General features: G+C 39.0%; 1 protein-coding gene across 11 annotated transcripts in view; it reads left to right on the forward strand.

Annotated features, from left to right (window-relative positions):
- Nucleotides 1-2388: 2388 nt before the first annotated feature.
- The window catches only part of cadpsb (Ca2+-dependent activator protein for secretion b), a 65506-nt gene continuing 42801 nt past the window's right edge, over nt 2389-25093 (forward strand). For 4 of the 11 annotated variants that reach the window (XM_027007868.2, XM_027007867.2, XM_027007869.2 and 1 more), the window contains exons 1-3: nt 2391-3155; nt 17849-17962; nt 21365-21697. In XM_027007868.2, coding sequence (XP_026863669.1) covers nt 2817-3155; nt 17849-17962; nt 21365-21697 — 786 coding nt within the window. In that variant the 5' untranslated portion in view covers nt 2391-2816. Of the gene's footprint in view, nt 3156-17848; nt 17963-21364; nt 21698-25093 lie in introns of all 11 variants that reach the window. The other 7 variants (XM_027007873.2, XM_027007874.2, XM_027007875.2 and 4 more) reach the window with 3 other exon arrangements.

Here is a 25093-nt window from a genome sequence, read left to right on the forward strand (position 1 = left end):
GATCTTCTCCAGGCTCAAGTTCTGCATAACCTACAGGCCTGGGGAGAAAAACACCAGGGTGGACAGGCTGTCTCGGCAACACCATGCAGAAGCCCTACCGATGAGTGCGGAGCCTGTTCCCCCCCTCGTGCTTCTTGGTGTCCCTGTAGTGGGACCACCGACCACCTATGTACCGCCGAAACATCAGGGTGCTCTGATCGCATGGGCACATGCCTCTGTCGGAACGGGACACCCTGGTGCCACACGTACAGCACAGTTAATAGGCACTTGCTACTGGTGGCCTGCTATGCACAAGGATGTGGTGAAAGACCTCACGTGTTCCCCCTGTCGGTAAAGTTGCACCCCCTGCCTACTCCTCTGAGACCCTGGTCACACCTCGCTGTAGACTTTGTCACCCTGGGCCTTCCACATTTCGGCACTGAAGCCCGTGATGCAGGGTCCCCTCGCCGTGGAGCACAGTCCCTTGACCAACCCGCCGCCACTCCTGGAGATGGAAGGGGGCCTGGTGTACAAGGTGAGAAGCCTGCTCGATTACCAGAGGAGAGGCAAGGAGTTGCAATACCTCGTGGACTGGGAGGGGTACAGCCCTGAGGAGTGTAGTTGGGTCCCGGCCTCCCAGGTTTTAGACCCTGGCCTCATCGCCTCCTTCCACAGGCTGCGCCCGCGGAGGCCCGCCCCACGCAAGGCAGGCCATGCTTCAGGTGGCTAACAGGATCTGGGGGGGGGGGGTTCTGTCATGGTTGGCCGGTCCACCACGGAGATAGACACGCCCATGTCAGTTGGGGGCCGTACCATTTGTCTACCCCATTCTGAATCACCTGATTACTGATTGGAGACACCTACTCCTCATCATTTATGCACCTGCAAGTCCCAAAGAAAACTGCGCATTAGTGGTCAAGAATACTACGGAGTCCCCTCGGTGCATTGCAACTCGGCATTCATAGCATCCCTGCAGATTACTTTACCGTTTACATTGTCATGGATAATAAAGAGCGCGTTAGCCCAACTCTTGCTTCTTCTGTGCCTCCAGCATCACAATATTGTTTAATTTGATTAACAGATTAGTGAAATGAAATACAGGCAGAACTGTTCATTATTAATTGCAATCACTGCCAATATAATACTTAATTTTGGTGTGTCCATTAATGAAATTGTACAGCTACACGAAATAGAACTTCGATAACTTTGGCTGGATATGTAGACAAATTCTTGCCTTATAAAATCTGAGTAAAAGTAACTGATTGATTGATCTTAAATTTCACACCTGAATATTTCTTACAGCTACTGTTCAGGCAAAACCTCTTGAATCAAAAGTACTGACAGTATTCCACTACTAACTTTTAGAAATTTTACTTTAGCTCGGAATGAAGACATTCTATTTGTTAGGAAAGTATTTCCTGTGTAGAAAAACATGTTAGGTAGTTATTTTTTACTATTGGCGGTAGTGTGTGAACAGGTAACACCATTATTGTGCAGGGACGTGGACAAATTACATTTGTCATAATTTTACTATTATATTTAGATTAGACGTTTTTGTCGAAACAGAATCGAAAAAAATGTGTGCTTTTTAAAATAAAGTGCGTTTGGAATTGATTGCTTTTCGTACTTCTGATTGGCTCAGCAAAAATCATACCGTAGTTAGTTCCGACAATGTCATTGGCTGAAAAATACTCTGAAAGACACACTGACCGCATTTTTCAAAATCTTGTTACCTACTGCGCCACTCTATCTGTGTAAAGTTGCTTTTTAACACAGGCTCACGATATAGCACAACCGAGTGTCACTCGCGTAAATGCTAGGCTTGGATGCTTAAAAAAGAGTTATTCCCAATATTTTTTTTAGGTGCACTAGAGTTGATGCATCACAATTAGTTATTTGTGTTGATTTAAGTGATTATAGTATGTATTCGTACCAAATTCTTTTAGTAGGGACTAGACAGCAAATATGAAGCCAGTTATGTCGTTAAAAGACATCAATAATTGTAAATATAAAAATATTATATTCTGCAAAAGCATTTTTGCCCTAATAAATAAATAAGTGGTGCCACCCTTTAGTCTGCTCTTGCCAACCCTTTGCCAACTCATGTATACAATCCCGGACACGCCACTGTTTGGTAGGACGACCTTGCTTACTGAGCGATTTTTTATCTGCTCCCTAGAACAACGTAGCCCTATTGTGTGCCCTTTGTAGTCTCTGAGGAATATAGTACTTTTATAGGGCAGTCTAATGTTGACGTATTATTTTATGTTTAAATAGAGTAGTGCTAATTGCATCACTGTAAAATGCCTCACTGTGAACTCTCTGCATGCCGGTGGCCATCCTGTCCCAGATACTGTGCGACCGGAACGACCCCCATGCAGGACCACGGACAGCTGCTCGGGAGCTGCGCCTGCGTTTCGCGCACCACTTGGCAGGAAGAGGCCGTCTTTCGATCTTTCATTGAAATAGCTGCTTTCGCTCAGCCCTGTGTGCCCCCTCCTCCACTCCTCGGCCTCTCCCTCCCGTCGCTCTTCCACGCGCATCCCTTGCAGTGACTGGCGAACTGAACCACAGCTCGGAACACGTAAGCAACAGCGTCGGTCTGCCTGTGTGAAGATTGCAGTGTCTGTACCCGCAGCCTCCGCGAGCCTTTCCTTCAGCACAGACGTGATTTGCGTGTTTCGTTGGAATATAAAATATTCGAATAGCTTGATTCGATCAAACTGCTGACGGCTAAAAGCTGTGTTTATGAATTAGTCGGACTCCGTTTCTGGTATTATAGCCATTGTTCGTAATATTAGCTTGCAAGGTTAGACAAGCACCGCTTCGGAGCAAAAATGTTGGATCCATCGTCCAGCGAGGAGGAATCGGACGGGATAGTAGAGGAGGAAAGCAAAGAAATACTGGCACCCCAGGCAGGATCCTCTCGCATCTCTCCGAATAGGAGCAATGAGAGCACCGACAGGCTCCAGCCCAGCAGCCGCGGTAGCAGTGCCCGTCCATCCAGCCCAAGCCCGTCGGCCGCCAGCGAGCAGGAGAAAGAGGACGTAGAGAAATTGCAGAGGGAGGAAGAGGAGCGAAAGAAGAAGCTCCAACTCTATGTCTTCGTGATGCGATGCGTCGCTTATCCTTTCAACGCCAAGCAACCGACGGACATGGCAAGGCGGCAGCTAAAGGTAAGAAAATAAAAGGAAAGGTAGCTTCTGTTCCTTGAGGTCTCACCTTGAGAGGCACCTTCTTCTCTCTAAAAATAATAAAAAGCACTCTCCAGTTTGGGACATGCCGCCACCAACATTTAATCGAATTTCGTTAAAGCATTATATAAGGAAGCGTATCACCAGTGATAAATGTGTGAGATCACCACAGCACACACACTGTTTGTGGGACAAGTGGGGGTGTAAACACAAGGGGACCATCTGTACTGCAGAATCCCAACCATAACATTTTATGAGGTTTCTAATGCAAGGCGGAAACAGCGAGTTCCTTGAACATAGACTGTTCCGTCAAATACGGGAGCTGGAGACGAGTTCCAATTATAGCTGTTCTTCAAGAGTGTGATAGAGACAGACCAAAATAAAGCCGTGTCATTGCCGTAGTAGAGTCAGGTGACCCGCTCACATTGGGAGTCCGTGGTTGTGTGCACTCTTGCGGTGGTAGGATAGAGTTCCATTTGCGCCATCTCTTGCCTCGCTCATTCATCTTCCAAGGTGACTTTAGTTCTAAGATGTAACGTTAGACGTAGATAAGGCTGTCGGTTGCTTTAGCTGGATTTGACTGATCTGTTTTGCTAGTTTTGTTTAACTTAAGTAATTAGAATTAATTACTTTTTGTACATGTTTAAATCTTTTCTATTTTTATTTGTCTTTTTCATTACTGTGGAATAAAAACAACAAGGAGACAAGGACATGTTTAAAACTGTAAAATCCTTTTTATAATAATAATAATAATAATAATAATAATAATAATAATTATTATTATTATTATTATTAGTAGTAGTAGTAGTAGTAGTAGTAGTAGTAGAAGTAGTATTGGTAGTAGTACTCAGTGTATATTTGTATGCTAAACTCAAGAAAAGAGATCCAATAAACTTAAGTGTTCTTTTTCACCCCACTGATCTCAGTTCATAATTAAATTTAAATTGCTTCTATTATGTGTATGTTGTCCTTTATTCAAAATAAGACTATACTACTTTAGATACCTGGCCCTGTTTTATCAATTCTTTCTGTTCATTTTTTCATCTTTTTAATGCACTAACAGGGGACTTCTCCAAACTTCTCACTTTTATGCACTGATATGGTGTTGAAGCTAGAACTATAAAACTTGAAATATCAATACGCAAAAGTATACTAGTGGTCCCTGTGCTAATAATCCATCTGATCTATCATATATTCACCTACCTTTCTTTCGTAGAAAACCACAGACCTTCTTCACTCCATCTTTTTCTTATCTCTTTTTGTTTGTTTTCTGGATAGCCTTTTAAATCACCTTTTTATAGTGTTATTATTGCTATTAGGTTTTATGGTATTAGCTCATTGCATAATTCTGATTGAAATACAAATTGCCCAATTTAGTTTTTTTTTTTAATTTAATCATCTTTTTAAAACCGTTATCTCTTTATATTTATTTTTTTATTTTAACCATTATCTTTTTTCAAATTATTATCTTTTTTCTTTCCCTCAGAGCCTCCAGTCCTAGTTTAAAGCTTCAGGCCATTGATCTCAGTATGCTGCAGTGTGTCATACTGTTGCCTCTCTGGTAACTGATCCTGAGCTTGCATGGGTGCACTACAGCACCCATCTACTTCCCCTCAGTTATTGATCGAGGTTGATCTCTTAGAATTTACAACAACCTCTTAACAGCTTGAGGTCACTAGCCTTCTACAGTCAGCGTCAGATACAAAGAATTGAAGCATGCATATTTTGATATACCATCTTTTTAAAAAACACATTTTTTTCAATGGAAATTAAGCACTACTATTTACTGCTTTATACTATTTGACATATTGTGTAGTGTTGCATGTTACACAAGAAGAAATTGGAAAAAGAAACAAATACCAGTACAAGGACATCTGGTTTACGGTAATATTTATAAATTCATTTTTGTTATCCACATCAGGATGTTAGAAGGATATTATGTTTAAGCTGCAGAGAAACATAAGGACATGTAAAAATGTTGTGAAAACAGCAGCAGCAGGCTTAATCACTTATTTGAATAACATAGTCCTGTGTGAAGCTATGTGAACTTTACCATTCTAGTCTGTGGAGTAGTTGCTGCAAAGAATCAAGGCTTTGAGTCTCCCACCGGGAGTCAGTTCCGTTTAGTGAGTCAATGATGATAGTATCTGGGTCACTGAGATTAATTTTATTGAAGAGACACTGCTGAGGTCCCCAAAGTGCAGAAGAGTCACTGTAGTTAATCATTGATTCAGAGTCATCTGTGTGAAACATCATAGTAAAGGACATGGCTGAAGTGTAAGGTTTTATTGTTTGTAAGGTAGATATGGGTAAAATATATTGACAGAATGAATTAATTTTTTGAAGAGCTGAAAAGAGTACTTTTGTGTTTGTTTTTTCAAATTCAAATTCGCTCCTATTTTGGGACAAATGTTCAGAGTAATGAACTGAATTCCTCTTTTGAACTCAATTTATGTCACAGATTTGAGGATTTGAAATGTAACTGAGTCCTGGTAGCAAACACAAATCATCAGTATCAGTATCATCTGATACTAAAAATATATATTTTCATAAGATATAAGAATATAAATTATTGATTAATAATTAATTAAGACATTAATGTGAAAAGCAACGTGTTTGTACAAACCAATCTTACCTAGATCATTCTTAATTTGTTCAGAAAGAATGTTAAGGGTATTCTGAATATTTGTGCAGTCATTTCAATAACAAATATAAAATATTTCATAAAAATTGGCCATAAAAATATTCAGTAAACACTGAACATTTATCTGGCCATAGCAATTTCAGTAGTTTAAATGGTATAGTACCCAAATTTTGTAAGAATGTAAACTTAGTTGTAATCATTATACACTTAATTTATACACCATTTATTATAGAAATATTTTTAAAAAAATCAAAGTGGCTGAAATATTGAAAAAATTACTACCAGGTTTTGTGAATCAAAATAATTATTCACAAATAAGAAATAAGGATTTGCGGTTGGTTAGCGAAAAATGACTTAGCATGCCTGGTTAGGGGAAAATGACTTAACACGCATGGTTAGAGAAAAAAATTATTCCTATGCCCAATGCTTCTCGGGTTCTGCTAATTGCTTTGTACAGCAAATACCTATATAATAGTATTGCTGATATAAAAGCCTTTCTATAATAGCTTATTATTGTATCATGAGCCTTGTGCCATTGTCTGGTCACTTGATTTGTAATACTTATTGTGAATGCAGAACATAGTAGTTTATAAAACAGGGCAGAAATAGTTATTTACTCTTGCTGGGAGCATCTGATAATGTCTTAATCAGCCTCTTGTCATAAATACTTTTTAGCACAGTTAAACTTGTTTTCAAGTGTATTATGTGATATAGTATATTGACAGGCCTAATTAACCTTTTGTTTGGATTGAACCGCTGTGTATTGAAGTAGCGGTCATTAAGTAAGGAAATTAAGGAAATACAAAATATCTAATATACTATTTGAATTACAGCTGGGTCCTTTGAGACATTCTTTACTTCCTGTACACTCCCCCATTCATAACATACACACATACATACAAACATCACATACACACATACATAAATACACACAAATACACAAAAACACACACAGCCACAATTACACACACATTACATTACTCCTTTATTTTAGCTCTGTTGGACTACCTTTGTTCTGTTCTATGAAGGTGTGTCTCATTGCTGTCAAGGATTTTACTGGCAAGGATTTTATAGGTTAGATGAGTACTATATGCTGAATGGACCCCCTGAATGGCTAAATGCTTGGTGTTTGTCTATAGTGTAGTGTAAACAGTGCTGCTTAACTTTGCAATAGTAAGCTGTAATAATTGAGCTCCATAACTCTGCAGTTTAACATTGTTAATAAGTTGCTGAGAAACGTCCCCACAGCATATAAAACTGAGGGCCTGCTTTCCACAACACACTGTAGCTTTCCAAATGTACTGCAACTTTCCAGACCTCATTGTAGCTTTCCAGCACACACTGTACACGTCAGATCACCTTTTATAAAGCATGCTCAAAAAGAAAATTAACCTGAAACCTTTTTCCTCAATGGTCTTGTGAAGCCAAGCATAGTTTACTCTTCTGAACATGAACATTTTTGGTTATTGAGAAATGAGAGTAAGTCAGTCAGGCCCTGTACCTCTGAGGAATGGTTAGAATGTGTAGTGATGAGGGGGAGTCTAGGACTCCAGGACACCTCTCTGTCAGCAGAGCCCAGCAGAGTGAGCATGTGGACCACATGATTATCTTCTTCTTCAGAAAGGATGCAAATCAGGCCAGCATTGTGTGGTGGCTCAGTGAGTGTGCCTGTAATCGAAGAGGCAGTCTGGCACTTCATGAACATTCTCCCCCTGATTTTCCCTTGAGATCTTTTTATGGAGCTGTGTGTGCTGTATGTGTAAATGCATTTGTGTAGGTAGGTGTGTGTTTTTAGTGTGTGTGTGTGTGTCTCCAAGGAAGCATGTGCAACCTCATCCCTTTGCCCCACTCATACACTCTGTTGGATCAATATGTCAATCACCAGGCATGTCATCAACGTGAAATATGAGACATAAAGATATTCAGAGAGGTGCATGAGTGAAACACGCACAATTGAAGAGAGACTGAAAGAGTGTGAGACGCATCCAGTTCTGGCTCAGCTTTCATCAATGAAAAGGTCAAAAATGCCTTTCTTTTATATTATTGGTTAAACAGATGAGTATAGTTAAACAGAAGATATCGGAGCAGAACATAATATTTTGTGTTCTAGTGAGAACTCAATAGTGAAAAGGCAGAAATAAATATTTTTCTTACCCATGTTTTATCAAGCTGAAGGCCAGCTGAACTCTAGACTAACTCACTTCACCGTGGTGATCAAGCTGAGCAGCTGAACCGGCGGAGCTGAGTCAGATTAGAACAGACCTGTCTGTGCAGTCCTCACAAAGTATGCACTAACTGCACTCATTTCATGGAAAATCGATTATTTGGTCAAAAAGCCTATATAGAGAAAAACGAAAGAATCTGAATTTGATTTGAAGGAACTTTCATTTAGTCAGTATTCAAAAAGTAGGAATTTAGAAAATGTTGCTGCCTCTACCCTCAAAGATATTAAAAAAGACACCACTCAGCATCAGTACTGAGAAGCCTGTGGTTTGTTGAAGGTACTCAGACCTTACACTTTCTAAAACTAGAAGATGGCTATGCAAGAAGAAATTAAATCAGTCCCATGTAGGGCAGATAAAGAGGACTAGGGCAGGGACGAAGCCATTGATGATGAAAGAAAACGATGTTCCGGTTGAAGCATAAGATGGTGGACGTGCGCCAGGATAACCCAGCCTGGTGAATGGAGGTTGAGCTGGTTAGAAGAGAAGAAGCCTGACGTAGAACCAGAGCTGCTCAGAGGAGTTCTAGAGGTGAATGACTTTTTAATACGATAGGGCAAGAATGGTGGAATTAAATCAGAAGGGCACATGAAGGGTCAAAGAGGAAGGTGTGCTTGAACATGGTGTTCTGTGACCTCAGATAGACTGATAGCTCACGTGAGCAATAGCAGCATATAAAAGGTGAAGAACGAAACAATGAGAAGTGACAAAGTTAATTGAAGCACTGACTGGAAATTTTGAGCAGCAGCATATGCATTCCTCAAGAATGCTACATTGTGTTACCTGAACAGTGTACATTTACATGCTGACCTCTCACTATACCATTTAAACCACTGAAATTACTGCTCTTTTTTTCAATTTCATTGCAACTTTTCATTATCTTCCCCATTTAAAATTAGAAGGAAATTCATGTCAAACCCATATGAATGAACTGACCACTGTACTTCCAATTCTGTATTTTATATAATTCTGTATACTGTGTTATCTTGAGGAAGTGTTTGAGTGCAAACTTGTGCTCCAACAGCCTGCTTAAGCCTAGATAACTCTAATAGACTAATAGACCTTTCCCTATCCTCTGTATTTGAAACTAGACATCTTAGTTAGGATGAAGTGTAAAAATAGCGATCCAATCCAGTAGTTAGGAGTGTGTAACAAACCTAAAACCAGAAATGTTAATGAGAAAGTAGCTTTGGAGTAGATATGCACACTGATCTGAAAATAGATGAATGGCACTGTTGACCTGCAGAATATGTTGCTGGTTTTATTAATATGAATGAAAAAAATGCTGACTAATCACAGGTCTTATCATTTTCTTAAAGAACTGAGTCATTCTTGCGGGACACAGTTTATAGAGCTCTTCTATTTGCTCACAAAATGTATTATTTATTAAATGTATGATGTCCATTAAAGGATGGAGGGATGGAGTGGAGTATGTCCTTTTAACAGCTGTCAGCTCATTCAAATCAATACAAGCACACATATAATAGTGGTGAGGCCATATTCTAAAGACCGAAGCACCTACCCCCTCCACCTCCATACACACCATCCTACTGTATTGCCATAAACACTGAGTTCCTGCTCACTTTCCCAATCACCCCACACTTGCAGGCAGGCCTACATGACCCTCCACCTTCTGCAAGGCTGAAAAGCAGACAACACTGTGCTTAAGTTTTCTCTCCATGTCAGAAGCAACGAGGGAGATCCACATGTTGCTCACACACATTTTGACTATAAGTTTCTCCCTGTGGCGTGAGGAAGGTAGCAGGGCCATGTTCGTACTTGGTGTGTGGTCTCTTCGCTCAGAATAAATAGGCCTCTACAGGGAGACATTTAACTGATTCTGCAATGTCACATGTCTCAAAGCCTGGTTTTTGAGATGCTGAGTTTTGGGCACCCTGTACATACATTAGTTCTGTCTTGCAGATACATTAGCTCTATGTGTGGTGTTCAGGTATTGTGAAACTTTTCACTTCTTTCAAACACAAGCATGTTAAGTTCTATGTTTAAATAACACAATAACACAATATATTATTTATCGATAATATATATGATAAGATAATATGGCAGTGTGATTCTGTCTCTGCTTTACACTGTAACTCCATTACATACACACACTGCTTTTCAAAGGATGGAGTTACAGTGTAAAATCTTAATTCACTTAGGCAAAGACATGCCATTACCAAAATGTTCTCTGTTAAGACAAATGTGACATGAGGTAAAGTTTCAAACATAATACTCTTAAAAATATAGATGTTATCATTTTGATTAACAGCGGTGTTTCATGTTGTATATATTTTTGCATAACAATGTTGTAATCAAAGGTTTATAATAAGGGTTTGTGTGCACTGATTCATTTGTACACTGGTTGTGCATTTTAGATTAAAAGAGAATTCAGAAAATTTCATTATCAGACTGATGATACAGTCTGTGTTTTTATGCTGCTCTACTGAAAGAGCAAACTTTGGTTTAAAACATTAAAACAGGTTAAATTTCAACTCAAATAGCACTATACACATGTGCATACAAACACACAACCAAACACACAAATGCATAATGTGTTCTTCCATTCTATTACTGTTGTACCCAATTGAATAGAATTCTTTCACCCCATCACATGGAACATTTGGAAGCTGTTTTGGATGAAGAGAAATGGAAGGGGTGTGTACATATGTGATGTGATGCAGTCTTACATAAAGCAAACAAAAAGCTTGTCTCTGAGGCAGCATTTTGTGTCATTGTGTCTGAATGGAAGATGAGCATAATTACATATATGTTTCAAGGCAAAATGCCACTTTGCGGAAATGACATTTGTCAGACTGCAAAAACTCCTCAGACAATTATCACAGGTTTGGGATCGATATGCAGTTCTTTGTCTTTTTGTTTACTTAGCTAGATTGTCAAAGTGAGATACTAGCACTTTGGGCCATGAAAAATGAATGTTAAAATCACAAGATGGCAGGATTGTCTCTTTAAAAAAAACTTCCAGTGAGCTTCCTTTGCCTACAGTACATCTTTATTGACAAACTGACTGGACCATTGAACTGAGGTTAGTGGAGATGACACAACTCGGCTTGCACTAGAGCTCTGAAATGACCCATTCTTAATGGGCCAACAGAGGTTGGTCAGAGGGTTCACAAGGCCTTTGGCATATTTTTCATTGTCTCACTAGAGCACTTATTTGCTTATTTATGATTACAAATGCTTGACTTTGATGTAATGGCAATGCTGCTTAGTGAAACACAGTAGCTGCTGCCTTCATGATTAGCTAATTACTGATGTCAAACTCATGATTACTTTTTATTAACAATTAATTGTTCATCCCCAAGAAACATTGCACATTGTGAGTCAGAATGTGGACTTCCTCTGCTTTTCATGTTTAAAAAGGCTGTTTATTCTGAATAAATATAACCCATGTATTGAGGTGAACTTCACAGATTATCAGTGCTTTCACAGACTATCGATGTCTTCAGATAGCAGCCATCAAAAGAAGCCACTCTGCTTGAATGAGAATGATAGCTTGCATGGCTTCTTCTTGAAGCTGAGCTGCTGGTAGAAGCTGCACAGTGTGAGAGCCTGTGCGCGCTGCTTCATGGCTCAGAGTGTACTAAAGGTATGACTAGCCAAGTATAATCTTGTGCACCTGCTATGTGGTCACCCTGAGCAATGTTATCCTAAGTTGAGAGACAGTACGTGGTTGTGGGGGTGGGCATGGGACACATTGTTCCTCCACAGGCAGAGTTTTCCTAGAGTTCTGGAGCAGCTGTTGGGTTTGGACAGCTTCGAGATGTTTTTCTGTCTCAGCTGTTTTTATGGTTGTGAACTGGAGGAAGATGAGGCCCTACTGAGTGGGCTGTGTACTCACAAAGGGCTCAGTTCTTCTGTTTGCTCAGGGCATTGTGTGTGGCACTGCCTATTTGCTTTGCATGTGTATATTTGGTTTGTGTATGTATGTGTGTGTGTGTGTGTGTGTGTGTGTGTGCGTGTGTGTGTGTGTGTGTCTGTGTCTGTCTCTGTGTGTGTGTGTCTGTGTGTGAGAGAGAGCGACCAAAAATCATTGAATAAATAAAAAGGGAAAACCTGCAGAACCAGCATGCTGCAAATATATGTATTATTTATTTCATTTTTGTGTGTAGTTCTTTGTCTCTGTTATGAGCTATTATTATTATTAATTATATAGTGCATTTCTCAAACTCAAGAACACTTTACAGGCAGATATCACCTTTACAAACACTCACACACTGATGAGAAGCAGCAGCCAATTTGTGCACAGTGTACTCTCTGTCGAAAACTGCAGCACCTTGGGGAACTGCACCGTTTGCAGGGGAAGGGGAGGAGGTTAAGACCAGGACAGTGCACCAACCATCACTGGACATACATGCACACAGTCATACACAGGTCGCAATCATACAGGGCAATTTAGAATATGCAGTCAACCTAACCTCCATGTTTTTGGACCATCGGAGGAAACCAGAGACCCCAGAGGAAATCCACACAGAGACAGGGGAACATGGAAACTCCACCCAGATAGGGACTCGAACCCAAGTATTCTAAATATTGTCTTTTTTGTGAGATTTGGCCCTCAACTGATATCCACACTGAGTTCACGTAGAAGCACATTTATGCATCTGCAGTGTTTATGCCTTCAATATGGTACAACACATAACATAACCAAATAGCTAGTTGTCATATCATATTTTTAGCACATACAAGTCCCACTATAAGATTGCTGTACCTAAACTAGGCAACTGCCTCATAAAGTCAATATGGATACAAGATTACACTACCCAAAAAATGTTTCTTTGAATTACAATCACTTGTATGACATCTCCACAAACTCTCAATTACCAGGACAAATTGGATTCCTTCATTTCATATTCTGTACAAAGAGACTGGAGTGATTCAGCACAATCTCCATACAAGGTTGATGTCAAGAAATTTCTGAATACAAACATTTGTTTTTAATGGAGATGAATACATAACCCAATGAATGGAATGTAGGTCCACGCAGAACAGGGTCCAAGAGTTGTTGTTTTTCCAGAGACAAGCTCTGAGATGAATTATGGTTGCATCATGCACAAAGTCACCCCCTCAGTTCTACTTCAGCTGTCTGCTTCTAAATTTGGCAAGCACCTCTATTTTTTCCTTTCACACTGAGTTGCATAATATTTAGGGAAGGTTCTTTTTCTTATTCTCCTACTGTTGATGAGCCAGTTTGGAAAGCTAATCTTACACCCTTCCAAGAAATTACAATCTCATGCAAGAGTTAGCTAAAACTAAATTCAAATTGAATGTACTACATTGATCAAAAGACACTGTTTTGAATGTAACTACTATATTTTCCCACTATTTTGTTAAATTTAAAATCATCTATATTTTCTCTCTCTTCCGCTGTCTCTCCCAGGCATCTAGCCCTTAGCAAATGCTGCTCCATTCATGCAATTATCATAATTACTAACAACTCTGCAGTGTGCTTCTGCTGAGTGTGTGTGCATATACTCATCTGCACACAAATACACTATTACACAAACACACTGTTGCATGCCTTTGTACATAAAGTACCTTCTCACAGTTCACTCCGGTTAAACTGAAAATGTCAAAAGCATAATGTCAGGGTAAAATGTGACTTAGAGATACTCTTATAGTAGCTGAATACATTAAGATGAATACAGCAGATGAATATATTAGCAAAGAAAAGCTTGATGTGTGCGAAAATGCAGTGAACATGTTTTTATTCCCCTTTTTAAGTTCCAAGTAACATAAAAGAAAAGAAATCAATAGAAACGTTTGTGTAGAATTGTCTGGTGCTTACTGTCAATATGGAATTTTCCAGTTGGGAAACAGACATTTTATTATTATGATAATGCTTTGGAAATTGCAGGTCACTACTTCCCTGTGCATTAATTTGCATTTCATTCCGTAGCTTTGTACTGAGGTACAGAAGCTGGTGGATGTGGTTGCCCTCTCTGCTGCAAAAGAGTGAGCCTATAAGAAGACTTTGAGAAAGGATTGATTGGAACTTTACATGGGTTAGCTGTAGGTGGAGATGCAACGAAATTGCTTAAGAACACTGGCTGGTTCTTAAGTCTGTCAACAGGATGAGCAATGCTAGGCCTCAGTGAGTGAAAAGCTTGAACAGCATTAACTGACCAGGGCTAAAGTGCTTTTAGTTTAATTAAAGAAAGAACCTAGATGACCTATGCTACCATACTAAATCACCAGATGCGTTTGCATATCCACATGATCACACACTCTCTCACTCATACACATACACACACACAAACACACACACACACACACACACACACACACACACACACACACATAGAGAGAGAGAGAGACACACACACACACACACACACACAAACACACACACACACACATTGTATAGATCTAGATTAAAAATAATTTTATGGTCTTTTGGCTGGCACATAGAACCCCATAGGGAGCAAAATGACATGGAGTGAAAAGTGAGTTTAAAAGGGTAAACATGCACATTTCTTGCAACTTCAGGACACTCTTCATGGTTGCAAGGACCAAGAAGTGTAGAAGGATCATAAAAGTTTAAAGAATTCTATCCAACAACTCGAAACCTCCCCCGCCCTCCCATTACCACCACACACCTTTTTTTAGTGAATCAAATCTTTTTAGACTTGATAAACACTCAGATACTCTGTTTCTATTTCCCAGAACTCTCTGAGTGAAAATATATCTGAAATAATGATTACATTTTGTTTCTGCTCATTTCCACTCTTCGCATTACACAATGAGAAGACAGGTTCAAAAACTCTGAAAGGACAAATGTGTGTGTGAGCCTGTGTGTCCATTTCTGTGTGAGGGAGAGTGAGGACAGCAGCAGAGATGAACACACAGATGGTGCTTTAATGCCTCACAGGCACACTCTACATGGTACTTTTCCACTATCCTCCCACACCAGAATCTCTTGCACATTCAAACACACATGAACACATAAAGACTCTCTCTCTATCTCTCTCTCTCTCTCTCTCTCTCTCTCTCTCTGTATCTCTCTCTCTGTCTCATTCTCTCTTTATCTCCTTCACACACACACACACACACACACACACACTCAATATTTTTATCTCTCTAGATAACAATGGGCCAAAACATTTAAACACTGAGTTGCTTCAGGCACCATATTGGATATTACTGGGTATCCTGATTCTACACATCAGATTTCTTCTTTTTTGAATAATTTATTATTTCCATTTTTTCAAACTGAATTTCATATATTCTAGGTACAATGTTTCTTGCATTACACCACAGAAACACAAAGAGGTCAAAGCTCTAGAGCATTGTTTTTGGATACATAAGAAAACAAGAGCACAGAAAAATGTCCCTCAACCACTGGGCAGGTGCAACCAAAAACCAAAAACAAGTTGTCAGGTGCAATATTCACACTATACCACAGCAAAAATGCTGACTTTATTTAGTTCAACTTGCCGTTTCCAGAAACATCATGTTTCATCAAAAAAGTAAGAGTTTTTGCTTTGGTGAAGAGTGAATGTTGAATCTTAAATGTGGCAATCACCTGGAACTCAATCTGGATTCTGTTTCTTACACTTAAATTCCCCTTTGTTTGAGCATTACAGCGTGATAAAGCAGAGAAATGCCAAATGATCTATCTAGGTTGTAGGCTGTATATATATACCAGTTAGAAATTAGAAACAACTGCGCTGTACCTACACTCAATGTTTCATCTATTTAGTGTATCTATCTTTAATCTGTTAGTTCATCATCTGTTAGTTCATCATATATATATATATATATATATATATATAGATAGATAGATAGATAGATAGATAGATAGATAGATAGATAGATAGATAGATAGATAGATAGATAGATAGATAGATAGATAGATTTTAAAAACATTTTTAACATTAAGGGTTTAATCACCACCTAAAGCAGAGCTTTACACGCTAAATATGGGATATGTATCCTATATGTTATATATATATATATATATATATATATATATATATATATATATATATATATATATATATATATATATATATATACAAATATCTAAAAGTTATATAAAGTTCTATAAAACTATAGAACTGTTCATGTGAAAGGCCTATTACTTTACTTGTTGGTAGACTATCAAATAATTCACAACTATCATTGGCTTTCAACAACTTTGCTTAAAGAAAACCTAAACAAACAGACTCCAGTAAATGTTTTTTTTTTCTTCTTTATTACAACTTACTACATTGTCACTGCAGAAGCCTTTTGAATAATTAAAAGGAGAGAATACTTTGTGAATGAAAGAAAACATCTGATTAGCATGACTTATTCAAACACAAACATACCTAAAGCAGGTTACATATGACTGATTCATCTTGGTCATCCTCAGAGACCCTTGGCATAAGAATGCTGTATGTTAGAGCTGCACATCAGAAACTGGATTTGGTGGAATCTCTAGATGGTGTGCCATCATTTTAAATGGTTTAAGACAAATACTGCAGAGTGCTATATCCATAATAAAGAATTCACATAAATCCTTTGGCTTTTATGGAATGGGTTAATTAGAATGATAGCGAATTATAAGCAGTATAATAAATTCTATGCAGAACAGTATATTGTTGCTAATTACTAAATTTGACTTCCATGGAGTAAGGGGAAGAAACTGGTGATCCTGCAAAGTCTCTCATTTGTTTTAAGCAGTTACACAGTACACGTTTAGCATAACATTTACCATAGTCTTTCTGTCTAGGACGGTGTGTGTTTGTGTGTGTGTGTGTGTGTGTGTGTGTGTGTGTGTGTGTGTGTGTGTGTGTGTGTGTGTGTGTGTGTGTGTGTGCGTGCGTGCGTGCGTGTGTGTGTGAAAGAGAGACAGAGAGAACGAGAACAGCTACTGTCATTGCTCTGCTTCCTGCAGTCTGTGTGAGTAGGAGGAGGAGGCTGTTCCAATGTGCCCTTTTCTTTCACAGCACCTCTTTTGTTCCATGGCTGTCTTGTTTGGTGCTGATAATCGGCATTTACAACATCTTCAGCTCAGGCCCTAAAGGATACACACTGTGACCATGTCGTAGCTTCCTACACACCTGAGCCAGGTAAACAAATGCTGCAGAACTGTGATTAGCTGGCACAGGTGCACTGGGAGTTTAGCTAGAAGTCTGTACTGGAAGCTCTGGAGAATTATAACTGATGTTTTCTGCACCTGCATATTCAGAGAAAGGCAATGTGGAAGAAGAGGAAGAGAGAGAGGCCATTAGGGTGAGAGAGAGAGAGAGTGGTTGTGCATTGCATGTACATTGTTGTGCAAAGTTTGTGACTCTGAGAAAAAGACAATGGAAGAGGAACTCTAGTATATTTTAGTGAAGAGAAGTACTGGTGTGTTTAAGATGGTTTCAGAAGTATAAGGGCAGAATGCAAAAAATAGGGAGAATGAACAGCTGTGAAGAGGGTGTACTGATTAATAGCTACCAGTCTGAAGAACGACTCCTGATTTATAACTCTCCCTTTGTCTTCTTACTGACCCCATGACCCATGTGATGTCTGTAACCCTTAAAACAAATTGGTACTGAAAACATATGGGATTACTCAAATTAGAAAATTTTAGTACAGATCAGTAAGATGTAATCTAAAACCAAGGAGGAAATGAAAAACATAGAATACAGCATGAATCAGGGTACAAGTGATAAGAAGTGTTTATGTGTTTGGCCATTCTGCCTACCCAGATGTATGCTTCCCCCCACCCCCACCCTATCCTGTCTCGCCCCTTTGTGCTCTTTTGTTTTCATTGATTAGACACTGATGCGGTTTTGTTTTCTCTCCCGCTACAGATCACCAAGCAGCAGCTACAGACCACCAAGGATCGCTTTGAGTCTTTCCTTAAAGGAGACACTCAGATTGTGGCAGATGAGGCCTTCATCAATGCAGTTCAGAGCTACTATGAGGTACTGTCCAGCTGTCACTGCAAATGCGGTGCTTCAGAACAGCAAATCAGTTTTTCAAAATAGCCAACTATCATTTTCTTTCCAATTATAGTGCTATTTGAGTTGAAATTTAACCTGTTTTAATGTTTTAAACCAAAGTTTGCTCTTTCAGTAGAGCAGCATAAAAACACAGACTGTATCATCAGTCTGATAATGAAATTTTCTGAATTCTCTTTTAATCTAAAATGCACAACCAGTGTACAAATGAATCAGTGCACACAAACCCTTATTATAAACCTTTGATTACAACATTGTTATGCAAAAATATATACAACATGAAACACCGCTGTTAATCAAAATGATAACATCTATATTTTTAAGAGTATTATGTTTGAAACTTTATCTCATGTCACATTTGTCTTAACAGAGAACATTTTGGTAATGGCATGTCTTTGCCTAAGTAAATTAAGATTAAGATGGGAGCACTAAACAGCCCTCAAGGGATATATGAAAGGTTCAAAGCAAAAACACATACACACACATAGTGGGGAAATTTCTAAGCTAATGGCCTCACTGATAAAGTATTGTTGTGGTAAAGTCACTATGTCATTCAGTTCTGTTGCTATGATTGGGACCTCTGAGGATGCTAATTAGCTTGTGGCACTAAATACAGGGCAGACTGATAGAAGGAGGCTTGGGGGCCACCTATTCCAGCTTTTGCTTAAAAGATGAAGAGGCTGCCTCACCTCTCCCAACACTAAGGACATTAGGAAGAGGAGAAAATTAAATATGAAACATGTAAGGTGAAAATAATACCAACAACAACAATACTAATAAATGAATAATATGAGATATAAGAAAATGCACATACATATTCAATGAATGGGATGTAGACTACTTTGAGAAGGCCAAAGGCTTTGCCCATATATGTTGTATATACATCAGAATAATGTATATAATGATCGGTGAAGAAAATCCTAGTGTCTTCAAAGTGAAAATTAGTTTATTACAACAATCTCAGTAAAGTAAACTTGAATTAATTTGAACTGATTAGTATTTTGATAATAATCCATTATGAATAATTTATAGAATAATAGCATAATAAAAAATGTAAAAACATTATTATTTAAATACTTGACAACATTCTGTCTTAGTTATTGTTTGAATAAACAAATAAAAATTAAATCAAAATTCTTTTTTAAAATACAAGTAACTGCAATAGATAGAATGCAACCAAAACTGTAGTAGCATGGCATCACTGGCTTGACTGTAGATTGATGCTTATTTCGGGAGGCTTCATCGAAGCATCCACTGTGGTATCAGTGAAGATACTGCAGAATGAACCTAGACAGACTTTTCACTAACCAGCAACAAGCACAGTGATCCTAACAGATCCATATTTTTACTTCACCATCATTCACAATATGTGCCTCATAGGTTGTATAGTTCTACCATGGGATTCATTTGGCTTTGGCATGATCAGTTTTGCAAGTCTGGAGCAAGGAACAACAGCTGTCAAACAGCTGCACCAGATCTTCCAACTGTAGGAAAGCAGCATAGTCATATTTCACTCACACCACCATAAAACTTTGAGATAAATATGAGACAAAGGTAGGTAAGACGGTGGGGCTGGCAGCTGAAGCTAGAGCATGGGGAGCTGGAGCTGGAGGGTGCGAAGGTGGGTTGGAGGTAAGAATCCAGGATCTTTTCACCATACTCAGCTAATACCTGGACCAGAGAACAAATCACACCACGCTTCTTTTCCTGTCTGGTTTCACTAGGAAATGATAGCCTGAATAATTCAGAGAGAGATGGAACATTTGTGGCCTTATAAATGCACCATTCCTTCTAGCACTGGCCCATCATTTCAGGGCTGTGAAATTTTAAAGTTTCCATTTCTTCCTGTGGCTGTAATGACTTTGCTATATTATTGCTATATCACTATAGACAGAGGTTCATCCATCAAATTGTAGAATTAAAGCAAAGCACTGAGACACAATTTCTACAAGCAGGTTGATGGTTTCATTATGCATATTACACATTGACTCATGTATGTCTCTGTATTTTACCTTCTTATAAAGGCCGATGTTTACATGCAAATAGAGTGCCTTGACATTCTTTTTCTCAGATAATAACATCAGTACAGTGTAATATACCACTAGTTTTGTTCTACATTAACAAGGCAACTAAGCAAGCCTAGTATCACTAGACTGCTATCCACTGCATTGTATTTTTCACAAGTGTCAACTTTGTCATAAGCATCAATAGTATGACAGTCGAACTTCTTGAAAAAGTCTAAAGAAGGCATAGGCAGTTTGGCAATTCAAGTGGTCTTCTATGTCCTTCTGATGAAAAAACACCTCAGTGTTTGCATACAGCAAAATATAAGTCCACTTTTTTCTTTACAATTGATAGTTATAGACATATCTTTGAGCCTCTAGTAAGACTCGACTTGCACATTCATCCATCAAGACACAAATAAGACAGGGACCAAGACTCTGTTGGTCCCTGTCAGTTCTGGCACCCAGGTGGCTCACCACTTCACTGAGACACTGAGTTCTTAAATATGCAATAAAAACTGCTGTCTTCTTCAGGATTTAGTCTGATAGTATTCATGAAACTAACCTAAAAATTATAATTTTTCCAGAATGGGCTTGACTGCAGTGCCTGACTTTGAGAAATTATCAACATGTTAAAACGAGATTGATCTTTCATGTTACATATATACCTGTTAGCCTTTAGATAACATCCTTTATAGCCTTTAGATAGTTAGCCTTTAGATAACATCCTTCCACTAGGTAACGTAGAAATCAAACTTGGATATAGTCCATCAGTATAACTATTTGTCTAATTACATAATTAATGAGAGAACAACTATTACTCTTCACAGGCAGCAAAGATATTTATCTTCTCTACTAACCACTTTATGTCTAGCGTTAACTTGGCTAGATACCAAACTAGATAACAGCTTTAAGAGGCAGTGGTAACTCAGTGGTTAAGCTACTTGACTAGTAATCAGAAGGTTGCCAGTTTATGTCCCACCACTGCTAGGTTGCCACTGTTGGACCCCTGAGTGAGGCCCTTAACCCTCAGTTGCTCAACTTAATCATATAAACATTTATAGCATTTAGCTGATGCTTTTATCCAAAGTGACTTTGTAAATATAAATGTTTTAAGAACTCAAACTAAATTTCAAGACTTAGTCAGTCACTCAGTGAAAATGCTTTTAGGCCAGCAAAAAGGCTAAAATATAGTAACACTTTATATTTTAAAATTGGGTGGCTCTCAGTTAAATATAACAAATTTTGATTATTAATGAAACAATTACTGTTTGTCACAAAGGTTAACATTAAGATATCAGCTTATAAATTTGACCACATTCCATTCACATTAAGAACCATACTTTGGACATGTGACTTGCAGGTGTTTCTCAAAAGTGACCGTGTGGCTAAGATGGTCCAGACTGGGGGTTTCTCAGCTGTGGATTTTCGTGAAGTCTTCAAACGTCACATCGAGAAGCGCGTCCGCAGCCTGCCTGAGATTGATGGTCTGAGCAAGGAGACAGTGCTAAGCTCCTGGATGGCCAAGTTTGACACCATCTACCGAGGAGATGAAGACCCTCGTAAGGCCCAGCAGCGCATGACAGCCAGTGCTGCCTCTGAGCTCATCCTCAGCAAGGACCAGCTCTATGAGATGTTCCAGCAGATCCTTGGCATCAAAAAATTTGAGCACCAGCTACTGTACCAGGCCTGCCAGGTGAGGGCACTCTTACTAGCACACCACATGGTTCGGAGAATGATAGGTTAGTAAAGCAGTGTAGGGACATTTTGAAGTGTCTTCTTTTACTTTGAAGGGCTGCCAAAGCACATTGCTGCTAATTTATTTCTTCCTGCTTTTCTTGACATCTCAACTTTTCCATTGCAGTTTTGTGCACTGTGCTTAATTCTGATACTAATAAAAGATAGATTCACCAAAGTCAAACAAGCTGAAAAGATTCTCTGGTGTGTTCTGGTGTGTTCACAAGAAGAATATGCCTGGTTGTGTCTGAGTTCATAGCTCATTAGTTCTCCAAAGAACAAGTTTTACAGCATGTGAAGTGAGATCTGTGAATAATAAGCACACTGTTGCTAATGTGTCTTCCAAGACCATGATTAGGAGCCTTGTCATGAGGTGATTAAGCAAGAAGCAGAGAGAAATTTACATTTCTTCATCACATTAATGCATCTGAAGGTCCTCATCTCCCTTACATATACTTATAAAAATCATAGATGATTGCTTGGTTTTGCTTGTCACCAGCTACAGGAACACTCATTGATATAAGCTAAAACTGAAAGTCTAAATACCTTTCCAGTGGATTTATAACTTTTCCATTAGTTTTGTCAAACCTGATTTTATGTGCAATTTGCCACTCAATTCTAATTTCACCACTCTCTTTTGTAGCTCATTTTTCTTCTAGTGATAAAGGTCTTGTATGTCTTTAAATATGTTCCCTCCCTTTGTCTTTCTCTCTCCCTATACTGTTCTTTGTACTTTTCTTGTTTAGACCTCTGGGTCAAGAATTAGCATACAGTCTGCGCACTAACATCTCCCAAAAATCCACTCTATGATAGAACAAAAGTTACAGAGCATCATGATTTAGCACTTTAGAGCTTAGTCACTGCTCTGATATAATGCTTCTGTTATGATTGCACGCACACACAAGGAAGATGATCCAATAGCAAGAGGTTTTATTTGGGAAATCGAACAGATCATACGGGTCAGGCAGGTATTCGTAGTCAGGTTGGTTCAAGGTTGATAACAAGGGGCAGAGTCTGGGGGGTGTCCAGGGGACAGGCAGGAGATGAGGTCTGAAACACAGGCAGGAGTCGAAAACCAGGAAGACAAGACTGAACCGCTTGGTACTCAACATATTGGCAATACTTCGCAACAAGAGTGTGAGGGAGAAGAGCATAAGTAAATGAGCAGTGATGAGGGAACAGTGAGGTGTGTGCTAGTATTCTGGCAAACCAGATCGGAGGCGTGTGTGGGAAGAGGTAGGCGTGCCAGTGCGGGGATGAGCATGATTCCTGGCATTCGTAACAGTGACTCAGTTTTAAGACTTGTTAATAAGAAACTACTATGAATTATTCAGAAAGTACATAGAAACAAATATATAGTTAAGCAGGTAATGAATAAGTGCCAGCAACCACAGATGGCCCTTTGGATGTTACTTTCATTATAGTAAACTGTCCTCCATTTGCAGAAACAGCTAAATAAAGCTAAACACAGAATTTAACAAAGCAACAAAATAATTTCAGGGAAACAAGTTAGCACATGTACTTAATTTGCCCCAATCCTAACATTCCCATAGTGCCTTGAGCATAACAATGATTCATTTCCCAAACAAAAAAGGCTCTGCCTTTTAAAGTAACCAGTGTGTATTAATCATAAATACATTATAAATACATTAATCCCTCTATGAAACCTAGGTCTTGGGAAGTGAGTTTGTGTAGGCCATCAAATGGATAGTGAATACATTAAAGTCTCTATGAAATTCCAGTCACTATGTAACATTACAACATTCTTCCACCTTTGAAATGGTCTATCTTCTACACCTGTTCACCTTATCACCCCTGAAATTTTCTTGGTCAGAGTTTAGTTGGAATTTGTTGTGACAGGCGAAGTGTATCTCAGAAGACATTATTTGTAAAGGTCATTCTGGTATAAAAAGGGACAAGTGTGAATCCTTCTTTCCCTTGAAGACTACAAAGACTTTCCTACATGAGATAACTTGGTAAGCGTGGCACACCAGAGAAGCCAGAGGCATTTTGTTGAGTCTGCAAAGAGATCAGTGGGAATTTGTGGCCGATGCCCAGGGGTGTCCTTGTCATCTGTGTTTTCGTGCTTAGATACAGGAAGCAGGAGACAATAGAGGCCTATTTTTGCCCCCCATCATGCCAAGCAGGCAGACATCAGGAGTGAGTCAGAGGCTTAGCTCCCCTCATCGCTCTGACAGCCAGCAACTACAAAAGCATTTCTGATTATAAAGCCATCTTGTATCAGCAATCTTGTTGTTTGGTCCATTAGTAGGCTTGTTTTAAAAAATCAACCCTAAAATGGTTTCTTTCTAAAGTTCCTTGGTATGTTCTGTGTGCCAAGAGAACCAGAGTTAGACTCACCACCAATATAAATATGAATTAGTAATGTGTTCAACTAGTTTGAAAACAAAGATTCACTGCACTGGAAATACTAAGTCAGATACCCAAAGCCCATTTGTATGCTGGATATCCAACACCTTTATTTCAGAACAGCCTCTTTTAGTTGGTTCCCAGCAGCAAATAACTTGCTAATTAAATTACATCAATGTTTGGGATAATTGAGATGGGAAATAAAGCTTGAAATGAATGGAGCTGTTGGCAAACCTCACTCTGTATCCAAAAACCCAGAAACTGAACTCATATATTTAGTTGGGCCACCCTTGATTCAATAACCGTTCCCTATCACTCACATCACTTCAATGAAAGCAAGTAAATACACATCAAATGGTCCTCTCCACATCAAACTGAGCATGTTTAGCTATGGCAAACGAGAAGCGGCCTGCACACACACTCTTTTCTCTTTGGTCCTGTGGGTGGAGTCTGCCGTGAGGGTCTCAAGGCTACGCGTAGGAGGTCTTTTCTCTTTGCCTGCCAATAGTTGCCTCGTACACCACCTGGAGTGTGTTTAATGAAAACACAATCACACGTAATTGGCAGAAATTGTTTGCAGCTACACACTCACAGTCAGAGCAGCTGCACTGTTGTCTGCCTGCATGCACGCTCACACACATGCTCACCCTGTCATGGATAAAAACAAATGGCCCATCATCTCACATTACACAGCTCCTCACCTGGAATTTCTGTTTGAGAATCCCAAAGAGATAGTAAAGTCGGCTCTGGGTATATCAGCATCCAATCTTCCAAATGTACATTTGCTGAGTCACTGAATTTATAATGATAGCCCACCTGCACAGTTAATGAGGCAACCAAAATCTTTGTCTGCAAATCAAACATTTCAGTATTCACATCAGCAAACACTTTTTATAGTGTGTCCCAAAGCTAGAGCTCTTGTATGGAAATTCTTGATGAATTGTAATGCCCAGCTACTCAACATGACGTTTTTGGGTTTTTTTTC

The sequence above is a fragment of the Electrophorus electricus genome, chromosome 3 (genome assembly GCF_013358815.1).
Source record: "Electrophorus electricus isolate fEleEle1 chromosome 3, fEleEle1.pri, whole genome shotgun sequence".
NCBI classification, from domain to species: domain Eukaryota; kingdom Metazoa; phylum Chordata; class Actinopteri; order Gymnotiformes; family Gymnotidae; genus Electrophorus; species Electrophorus electricus.